The sequence below is a fragment of the Gossypium raimondii genome, chromosome 7, assembly GCF_025698545.1.
Source record: "Gossypium raimondii isolate GPD5lz chromosome 7, ASM2569854v1, whole genome shotgun sequence".
Taxonomy (NCBI): Eukaryota; Viridiplantae; Streptophyta; class Magnoliopsida; order Malvales; family Malvaceae; genus Gossypium; species Gossypium raimondii.
In genome coordinates, this window is record NC_068571.1 from 12471152 (window position 1) to 12482419 (window position 11268).

General features: G+C 32.2%; 1 protein-coding gene across 4 annotated transcripts; it reads left to right on the forward strand.

Annotated features, from left to right (window-relative positions):
• The first annotated feature begins 2774 nt into the window (after positions 1-2774).
• Positions 2775-7995, forward strand: LOC105801135 (flap endonuclease 1-like). Of its 4 annotated transcripts, none has more exons than XM_012632471.2 (10): positions 2775-3338; positions 3471-3509; positions 3635-3697; positions 4088-4156; positions 4796-4927; positions 5724-5782; positions 5938-5997; positions 6148-6201; positions 6317-6365; positions 7790-7995. In XM_012632471.2, exons 6-10 carry the CDS (start codon positions 5730-5732, stop codon positions 7883-7885), a joined length of 312 nt encoding a protein of 103 aa, XP_012487925.1. In that variant the 5' UTR covers positions 2775-3338; positions 3471-3509; positions 3635-3697; positions 4088-4156; positions 4796-4927; positions 5724-5729; the 3' UTR covers positions 7886-7995. The 4 variants fall into 4 exon arrangements, with proteins under 4 accessions (XP_012487925.1, XP_052489103.1, XP_012487929.1 ...); XM_052633143.1 differs by having other exon boundaries at positions 4088-4106; positions 4533-4927; XM_012632475.2 differs by having other exon boundaries at positions 4088-4106.
• The last annotated feature ends 3273 nt before the right edge of the window (positions 7996-11268 follow it).

Sequence of the window (11268 nt, forward strand, 5' to 3'; positions counted from 1 at the left end):
CTATATGTTTCATAATCCAAGTGTCATCTTATCATAATTTATCATATTTTATGTGATTGTGTGGACTATGTTCTATGCTTGAATGAGTATGTATGTGTTATGAGAATGACTTATTAGATGATGCATGAGTTAATACTATGTGATGCTAGACTAAGAATGAGGTACTCGTGAGTAAATGTTTGGTTGTCTTGCATGATGACATGTTTGCGTTGTGGAAATTCTTACATTCACTGAGCTTGTTGAAGCTCACCCACCCCTTTCAACCTATGCAGATTAGTGACGTCATGGAGTGAGCAGTCTGGTTTCCGAGGTGAACCATTATTTTTATTTGTATTAAAGAGGTAGGCAATGTAGTAGAATTATTATAGCTATGTTGAATTCTAAAATTTTGGTTTGGTTTATAAGGTCTCCATGTTATTATTATGTCAGAACAATAGACATTGATGTTGGCATGATGATTCCTGTTTGGACTGATAAATTTAGCAATTGAATGATAAAATAAATAAAGTAAAGGATGCATGATATTTATGATCTACTTGAGATGAATTATTTGCTTTTTTATGCTGCATTTTTAGTTTTAATAGTAGAGGTATAGATATTAGGGATATAAAATTGATACCTCTATGAATTAAAACGAATAGGAAAGCAAAATAGCAATTTGGTATCGATACCATATCTTGAGTATTGATTCTTAAGACCAAAGTATCGATATTTCATAATTGGTACTGATAATTTTCAACACTTTAGGATTTTGGTCAAGAAACAGTATGCCCTTTTGGTATTTTTTTTCCAAGTGGTATCGATACCACTCAAGGAAATATCGATACCTAAATGTCTATATCGATACCTACGGACATTTTTATAAAATTTTGCTAGTTAGACCTTATGCATGATTCTGGCTGCATGTACAACCAATTAACGAATGATTTGCATGTAACAATGTTAATTAACTAATTGGATGACTTAAAATTTATATGGGTTAACAAAAGAAGATTGGTTTTCTTGAATCTAGTTTCCTATTTGGTGTACACGAGACAAGCCGGTGGTGTGGCATTCTGTATTTGGGCTTCACGACTAGGCCGAGTATAGGGTGTTACATGGTTAGTACGTGCCCTTGTACGAGTTTGCACTTCGATGCCTCTACTTTCACTTTGGTGCCTTTGATTTCACTTCGACGCCTTCATTTTCACTTCAGTGCTTCTGTACCATTTTGATGCTCTCTGGTGTGTTTTGGGGAACCCCGAGTATTTGATTCATGTTGCTATAGTTCACCGGGCTATGAAAATATGTGTCTAATGGTGAAATATTTATGTATACCATTTGAATATTATATCAAGAATGATCTTGTAATATGTTTCATATTGATGATTATGCGATTAAAGGTAGATATTTATATACATATATGAATTAGTTTGGATTGAATTATTATAGAATAGGAAGCATATGATGAACCATTTTCAGTACTAATCCTATACGTGCCTCGAAAATGAGGACATGTATGATTAATCTAATTTATTTAGTTTTCACATTGTGTAATTAAAGTAAGTGATTCGAGGATGATATGTTTATATGAATTATTGAAACGAAATGTTGTATGCAGAATGGGTATGTGTTAAATGTGTAAATGAAATGGTAACACTATAGCAAAACAGGCTTTTAGCGGTATTTTTAGCGTCGTTTGGACAAAAAAAACACAGCTAAAAATCGAGCATAAATAGAGCATTAGCGGAGCTTTTTTAAAAATGCCGCTAAAAATAGAGCATTAGCGGTGTTTTCAAGGAAGAGCCGCAAAAAACCTAAGCCCCATGGCGCCATTTTCTGAGCTTTCGGGGCTTTAGCGACATTTTTAAAAAAGCGCCGCTAATGGTCGGGACTTTAGGGGCGTTTTTGAAAAAGCGCCGCTAATGCTCTATTTTTAGCGGCGCTTTAACCATTTTGTCTGTCGATTTATTATTTAATTGGTTTATTTATATTAATTAAAATTCAATTTATTTTTAATTGAATATTTGAAATCTTCAGAAAAAATAATGACACATAGAAATAATTTGAAATAAAAAGCATAGAAAAATATTTGTTAAAAATGAAAAAAATTAAAATACTATTATTTAAAATAATTTTAAAGTTTTTGGGTACATTACTAATTGTTTTTAATCTATATATTAAATAATTTCTTATATAATTGTAAAAGAGATGGTATTAATTTTAAAATATTGAATTAATTATCACTATAATTTAGGGTTTTTGGTTTAGGGTATATAGTTTAGAGTTTAAAGTTTAGGTGTTACCATTTTAAGGTTTATGGATTATGGGTTTAGAGATTATGATTTATGGTTTAAGGGTTAGGGGTTAGGAGTTAGGGGTTAAGTGTTAGGGGTTTAGGGTTTATTATTTATATTTTAAGGTTTAGAGTTTAGGGATAGGGATAGGGGTTTAGGGTTTAGATTAATTAATATTTTTTAATTTATATATTAAGTAATTTCTTATATAATTGTAAAAGAAATAATATTAATTTTAATATATTAAAATTATGATTATAGTTAAATCATTTAAGAGATAATAAATAAACTTTATATATATTAAATGGTTTAAGATTTAAGGTTTACTTGAGATTTGTTAAATGATGAAATTTTATACAATCGTTTTGTTCAAAATAAAATGATTTTTTACGGCGTTTTTCAAAAAACAAACGCCACAAAAAGTAAGTAAAAGGGCGTTTTTTTTAAAAACGCTACAAAATTCATTTTACTTAAAACAATTTGCGCTGATTTTTCCCCAAATTTCCCCCTAAAACCCATAACTTTGCAAACAAAATGAAAAAAAAGAAGAGGAAAATGGAGGCAGCAAAGATGATTCAGCACAAAATTAGAGGAGTCCAGAACGACGCGCTGCGATTCGTTCTCCACGGTGTTGAGAGCAACCTCGTCGGATCTCACCTTCTCTAATCTATTTACGAATCAGCAATCCCTACTACCGTTTGTTTCCCTGGAAAATATAAGAGACTTAATATTATTATTTTGTTTGTTTATTTGTGTGTGTGTTTCATTTTGTTGTGTTCATTACTCAGATTTCAAACTCACACTTGAACATAGTTCATCGACCGCATTATATTTTTGAAAAAAAAAGTGGTTTAGGGTTTTTGTTGCCAGATGGTTCTTATGATTCTTATAAACTCGACAAAATGATTCTTTTTTAAATTCCTTAAATTACCTATCTCGCTGATGTGATTGTGGCTCTTTTATCTCGGCTGGGTTGAAAACAGTTCTCCTCTCTGTTCGGTAACAAAGAAGCTCGTATTCTCGTACTGGATCTTGACAATGTTGCCAAAACTACTATTCTCTGTAACCTTTCGATCTTTCCTAAACAAGCCTATCGCTTTTATTTCTGTTCCATTTTTCCTCTTTATTTTCTAATTTTGGGTGTTAATTAATCCATATATATTTTTAATTATAATTTTGATCATCTTCCAACAGATCGGCTTCAGATGGGTGAGGTAGTCTCTACAATTCCAAGTAGGTTTGCCTTTATCGACTACTCTCTCAGTTCTTCGTTATCATTCTTGTTTTGGGTTTTCATTTTTTTTTCTAAATGATTGACAGCTTTGATGCGCCATTTTTTCTGAACTCTTTTTTTGCAGCGATTGGGTTTAATGTAGAGACTGTACAATACAACAACATCAAGTTTCAAGTATGGGATTTAGGTAAGTTATCGTTAATAAATCTGAAATAGCAGCTGATGTAGTTTATACAAATGGAGTTCAATTTAATTTATTGAATCATTGAAATTTGCCTTAATCCTTTTACTTAAAATTGAATCATTGAATTTCATTTTTGATCCTATAGTTATCTGGTTGGCCTGCTTGCATTGGCATTTGCCACAAGGCCTTCAGGAATTTTAGTTACAGTTTGAATTGAATAAGATTATATCAGCAGAAACTTTTGTGGCTTGAATTTAGAGAGAAATTGTTTCAGTTGTTGAGTTTAAACATGTAGCTCCGTTTTGCTTATCAACTGTGAGATTCTATAAAGTTGTAACATTCAGTTAACTCTTTGTTCCAGTTTAAATCAAATGTAGTTTTGTTTTTTTGCAGGTGGTCAGACAAGCATCAGGTACTTGTTTTTAAGCTTTGTTTTCTCAAGGAAACATCCCAATACTTTTGGTACAGATGAGATTTTCAATTGATTTGTTAAAGTAGCTTTAACTGTTGTGGTGTGTCTTCTAACTAATGGAGATGCAACATCTTAAGTTACTTTGCTTTCTCTATTTATTTAATTCTGATATAGGCATATCTTGTGGGTTTTTCTAGCTGCTCTTTAGCTGGACAATTAGGTGAGTTGAAAGAAGATTCATCATTTTTCATTTATTTACTCAGGAAGGAGTTTTGTTTTTCAGAATTTTTCATTGCCAATTTGCTTTCTTTGTGATGATTTTAGTCCTTTCATCGGGCTATTTGCTGCTTGTTGAATACGCCGATTGACTTCACCACCCTCCAACACTCGTCTTCCACTTTTCTTTTTAATCTGCATCTTTTACAGGCCATATTGGAGATGCTATTTCCCAAATACATAAGCAATAATTTATGTCACTGTTAAAGACAAGCAGTCACCATATATAAGTGGCTATGTTTATCTAATTTATATTTTTTATTGTAATTTTTAAGGACTAGTTTAGCATAGTTAAGGATTCATTTAATCAGATTATTAGGTTTATTCTTTATGAGCTTATGCTATTGAGCTAAATTTGTTTATGGAGTGGGCTATACAAATGCCAAAAAGTGATGTTGGTTGTTATATTACAGGTTAAGGCATGGCTTGCAGATGAAAAAGATGCTCGCCCCATGATTGCTTTAGATTGCTAGCGAATACGTCTCTAATTCCATCAACCTGTGTGTTCTCCTCGTTGTACTTTGGTTGTTATATCCCAATATAAGGTATAATCTCATGTAAGCCATTCTCCTCAGAGGATATAACCAGGCATTTCTATTTGCTACATGCAATTTGAATCATATACAATCCACTGTATGACATTGCAAACGTTTTTGAGTTGTTTGAGTTAAATAAATTGGACGATTTATGATTATGGATGGTACTGTTTCTCATCTTTTGCTTGTTTCTAATTAATTGAAATTGATGTCATACTCAGGGATTTAAATAGCGGTCCGTTACCGAAATAGCGGCGGTTATATAGCGGTAGCAGCATTGTCTGAAATCGCTACCGCGAAAACTGCTATTATATTTTACAATAAGTTGTGTGAATTTTTTTTAAAATTCACGACCCTGATACCTGCAATGACCGCAATAGCATCCGTTATGTCCGCAACCGCTATAAATGCAATGCGACCGAAAACGCGGCCACGACCGCAATTTAAATCCCTGGTCTTACTTTCATGAATCATGATATCCTAGTTGAATTGTTTAGCAGAGGACTGAAATTGTCTGTCCAGTGGAATTATTAGACGATTGATATGTTTAGGCTTAAGCTATGAAATTTTCATCCCTCATTTTCGGTGCTTAAGGATTTTAAACGTAATTTTAATATGTTAGCAAATTATTTATTTTAATTATTATGTGAGGTTAGGCAACAAGGTGAATAATTTATGGGGTTCTCAAATCATTTGTATATTGTTCCCTCAAAAAGAAAAAAAAATGAAAGTTCTCTTTTATATCCATTTGAGAGCTAAGACTAACTAATAATGTTTTATTTTTTTAATTTTGGGCTGACTATAGTTTGTGATGGGTTGTATGGGGACTAAAATGCTCACCAATGAAGCCGGTGAAGTTACCAGGTTTTTAATATATTTTTCTCTTCATTCATTAATTCTTTTTTATCTTACAAAATTATCGTTAGCTGATTCTTATTTTATTTTTTTACCTTTTCAATTACATTTTCGTTATTTGGTTCATAAAATGTTTACATGGGTTCTGCTGGCGTAATCCTTAGTCATTTGCAAGGCATGTTTACTCGGACAATTCGACTTCTTGAAGCTGGGCTTAAACCTGTGTAATGTGTTTCTTTCCCTTTTCTTTTCATTTTCCTTAGAAGTTAATTAGTCAGTCATTTTAACACAGACATTTTCTGCCTTATGCTGCCTATACGGTACCACATCCCAAAGGCCTTTTATTTGCTAATGCTTGTGGTATTTTCTTTCAGCTATGTTTTTGATGGGCAACCTCCAGATTTGAAAAAACAAGAACTTGCTAAGCGGTACTTTATTGCAAATTATTCAAATTGTGTTTTTGCTGGTTTCCTTCAATATGACTGGAGCTTGATGAGTAGAATGTTGCTTTTTCATAATTTTTATACTAAATTTGTCATGTAGTTACTCAAAGAAGGCAGAAGCTACTGAAGGTTTGCAAGAAGCCATGGAGGTATTTTTCTTTGGTCACACATGGAGTGATAAGTTTTTTTGTTGTTGTTTCAACACTACAGAAAACTAAGGTGCTATTGTTTCTATTATTAAACTGGAAATAAGGAGGACATTGAAAAATTAAATATGTAGCCAAAATTTTGTCACCTGTCACTAGTAGATACTCAGAGTTCAATCAATTCAACGCTACAAGAAAACGGAAGCGTATGTATAATAATCGTATTTGTAGTAATTTTTGTTATATAATAATGAATAGAATATATGTTCTTTTCTCGTGTAATGAAATTTATTTATTTATTTTTTGTTAGGAATTTTAATTGTTTATGTTAATATTATATGCTATATACATTATTTTATATACTTATTATCTATAATTAATTAAATAATATAATCAATTTAAAATAAGGTTAAAGTGTAAATTTGTTGCCATATTATAGGTGAATGTTGAAATTTATTACTATAATTTATTTTTCTTTTATTGTTAATGAAAAGTAATACATTTAGAATAAAATTTGACCTTTTTATTTGTTATTATAAAGATTCATTTAATAAAAATATTTTTAATAGGATCATATTATAGTACATGAAGGGTTGTATATGGATGGAAATTGAATATGCCAAAGTTAGGGGAGTTTTTTCATAAACGCCGCTAAAGAATGGTACTTTTAGCGGCATTTGTGATAAAAACGCCGCTAAAGATCATGTTCTATATTGGCGTTTGTAAAAGTGCCGCTAAAGGTCATGATCTTTAGCAAGGTTTGTGATACAAGCGCCGCTAAAGATCATGTCTTTAGCAGCGTTTTTGGGTAAAGCGCCGCTAAAGGTCATGTTCTTTAGCGGTGTTTTTCGGTAAAGTGTCGCCAAAGGTCATGTTCTTTAGCAGCGTTTTTCACATAAACGCCGCAAAATTTAGCGGCGTAGTCTATAGCAGCGCTTTTTGCGGCGCTTTTTTATCAGTGCTTAAAAAAAGGCCACTAAAAGCCTATTTTGCTGTAGTGTAAGATGAAATGTTTAGATGAAATGGTTATACAAAATGCTTATATGGAAATATATATAATTGTTATATGAAGTGTTTATACAAAATATTTATAAGAATATAAATATGGGAAAAGGGACATTTGAAATGAGTACTTGAAATACAGATGTTAAATGTCAAATGAATATGTGATGGTTGGTTTATGTACGAATGTATTTTTAATGAACAAGTTTGATAACATGATTAAGTTACACTTTTTCATATATGAACTCAATAATTAAATGAGACTTGTGTTGTGTATAGGTAATTAAGGAACTAATGACCATGATATTGAATTATCTTGTAAAATGTTTAAAGTACATCATTTACGGTAAGTTTAAGTTTAAATTTATTACGAATGTACTAGGTTTTATGCAAGCTTACCTCGTTTTGGTTTTTTTTCCTTGTAGATCGTCGGATACAAGTTGTCGATTGGATTGGCTTTGGAGATCACTCTATCCGAAAACTTGATCAATAACCATCTGTTAACTTTATTCTGGTTATAAGTGGCATGTAAATAGGATTTTGGTATATATATGTCATAAGTATTATGGATATGTTTTGTGTTAATTGAAATAGGAGATGTGTTTATTGATATGAATCTTAATTAGTATTTTGATTGATTGTGGTGTGTGATGACAATGGTATTTCTATATAAATGTATTTTACCATTTGTTATATGCCTTATGGAAGTGGTTTGATGTTTGGTTCATTGGATGTAAATAAAATATATGAATAGATATGTTTGTTGGTTTAAAAAATAATAACATCTGTATATTGAATGTGAATTTGGAATATTATTTAAATTGTGGTGCCAATGTAGGCATATTGGTTACGCACATAGGTTGCATGTTTTTTGCATGTTTAGATGTGTTTTGAATATGTGAAAAGAGTTGGAAATGGTTTGATTTGGTTCTTAAGAAATGGTGCATGAAATTGCTTGTTTTGGAAGTTATTTTGGGAGCACACAGCCTGGGACACGAGCTGTCAGATGGCTGTGTGTCACACATGGTCTATTCACACGACCATGTGTCTTCTTAATTTTAGGTACAGGTTTGACACGGTTTGCGACACGACCGTGTGACCTTATTTCGAATACACACACAGTCTGGAACACGGCCTGCGACAAGGCCTCGTGACCATATTTTAAATTGTATACGGTTTGGTCACACGGCCATGTCCTTGAGCCACACGGCCTGGGCTCTATCACACGGCCGTGTGACCCCTGTTTTCAAAAGTTTCCATGTTTTCTTTTTTAATTCAAATTGGTCCCTGGATGATTTCAAAGTCATTTTTAAGTATATATGTTCGTAATGGTGATTATTCTATGAATGAAATGTAGATTCAAATGTTGTTATTTAATTTAATAAATGAATGGTTTAATGATATAATTTTGTTTTGTTATGTGATGTAATATTCCGTAACCATAATCTGGCGACAGAGACGGGTTAGGGGTGTTACACCCCAGTTCGCTAAACCAACTACCAAACCTTAGCTCGCCAAATCAACTAGTGAACCCCCTTACCGCATCTTTTGGCATACACTACTTCGTTGTTTCTCTAGCAAACTGCTTACTGATTTTCTATTGGCAAACCCCTAGTTTATCGAAACATTGGTGAACCCTCACCTGCGAGGCCAAAACTTTCAAGCCCTATCTCGATATGTTACATCATGATTTAGAATTGGTCGCGATTGTTTTCACTTTGAATATTTCATGACATCACTTGTATGCTGAGAAATGCCACGTATATACCGATAATAAAGCCTAAAATATTTAATGACTAAAACAGAACTAAACTTGAGACAACGATGGTGGATCAAGTTATTGAATGATTATAATTTGGTAATTGATTATCACTCGAGAAAAGCTAACATCTTTGCTGATACGTTAAGTCAAAAATCATTGTTTTCCTTGAGAGCGTTGTACGCTCAGTTGACCTTGAATTGTGATGGTTCTATTATAGTTTAACTGAAAGCTAGACCATTATTTCTTCAGAGAATTCGAGAGTTGCAAATTGATGACCCGATATTCATAGGTAAACAAGAACAAATTCAGAATGATCAATCTACGCAATTCAGAGTTGGTATTGATGGTATGTTGTATTTTCGCAATAGATTGTGTGTTCCGAATCATCTAGATTTGAAACAATACATTTTATCAAAGGCTCACAACAATACGTACTTAATTCATAAGGGTAGTACTAAAATGTTCTATGATTTTAAATAGATGTATTGGTGGCTGGGAATGAAATGAGAAATTTTAGAATTTGTTGCTAAATGTTTGGTTTGCCAACAGGTAAAAGTCGAGCATCAAGTACCTTTTGGGTTATTACTGCCTGTTATGTTTCCTGAATGGAAATTGGAGCGAGTCACGATGGATTTCGTATATGGATTGCCTGTGACACCAATAAAGAAAGACTTGATCTAAGTTATTGTTGATAAACTGACGTAATTGGCTTATTTTATTCTGATCAGAACAAATTATTCTCTTGAAAAACTAGTTGAGTTGTATGTGCCCGAGATTGTCAGACTACACGGAGTGTCGTTGTCTATTATTTATGGTCAAGACCCAAGATTCACCTCTAGAATTTGGGTTAAACTTCACGAGGCTGTGGGTACTAAACTTAACTTTAGTACAACATTCCATCCGCAGACAGATGTGTAACAACTCGTTTTTAGTGAAATCAAAATAGTGGTTTCGGGACCACAAATTTAACGTGAAAATATTTATTTTATTATTATCTTAATGTCTACAGCATGTTAGTATTATCATATAAGAATTTTGTTGAGAAATTTTACCGCTTGCCTACTTAATTCGATAAAAAGGATTAAATCGTAAAAGGTTAGAAATTTGTCTTCTATAAGATAAAGGCACTAAATGGCTATAGAACTTAAATGTGTGAGTACTTGGATGGTAAACAGACCATTTAAGTGATAGTGGACATTTATGGGATTGGTTTATTTGAAATTATAAATATTTTTTAAGGGCGTAAAGGTAAATAGGTAATTAAGGTTAAATTAATAAAACAAAAGCCATTTTATTTCATTCATCTTCTTCCCCCATCGAAATTAAGAAGAAAGGAAAACCATAGGACCATGCTATGTTCGAACATGGCATTTATGCTTGCATGGTATGTGTTTTCATCCTGTTTTTAATGATTTTTATGTTTTTGGAGTCGTTGTAGCTTAATCTAGCTAGCACAAGGACTACTTTGCAAAGCTGTTAAAAGATTAGGTTTTTTTCATGAATGCATACATGTTGTTTGTGATGTTTGATGGAAGAAAATGAACCTTTGTTGTTAGATAAACAACTTTTGTGAAGTGAATTTTGTTGAAACTGTTAAATAAGGATTTATTTGTAAAATGTGTAAAATATAAGGTGAAACTATGAAATAAAGAATTATATGCGCTGATAGGGACCTATATGAAACTTGGCTAGCATGGGTTAATGATGAAATTGCATGAATTTCACTTTACAAGCTTAAGGACTAAATTGTAAAGAAATCAAAACATTAAGGGCAAAAGTGTAATTTTGCAAAAATGTGATTTTTGGATTGAAGTGAATGAAATGGATATTAAATAGATTGAATTTATTCATTTAAATCAAGTAGACTTTGTACGACATTAGATCGGGGCAAAGATAAAGTTTCAGATTAATCGACTCTGTATCTATGTTTTATCGTCGAGGTAGGTTTGTGCGTTTAAATAGCGTTTTAAATTTATGTTTTAAATTCTATCATGTTATATTTTCATATTATGTCTTGGCGGAAAAATCCAACGACGAATCGACGACCATTGAATATGAAAAAAGGTAGTTTTGACCATCAACTATGAAAAGGGATGGTGACGACCATCAACTATGAAAAGGGATGGTGATGACCATCAAATA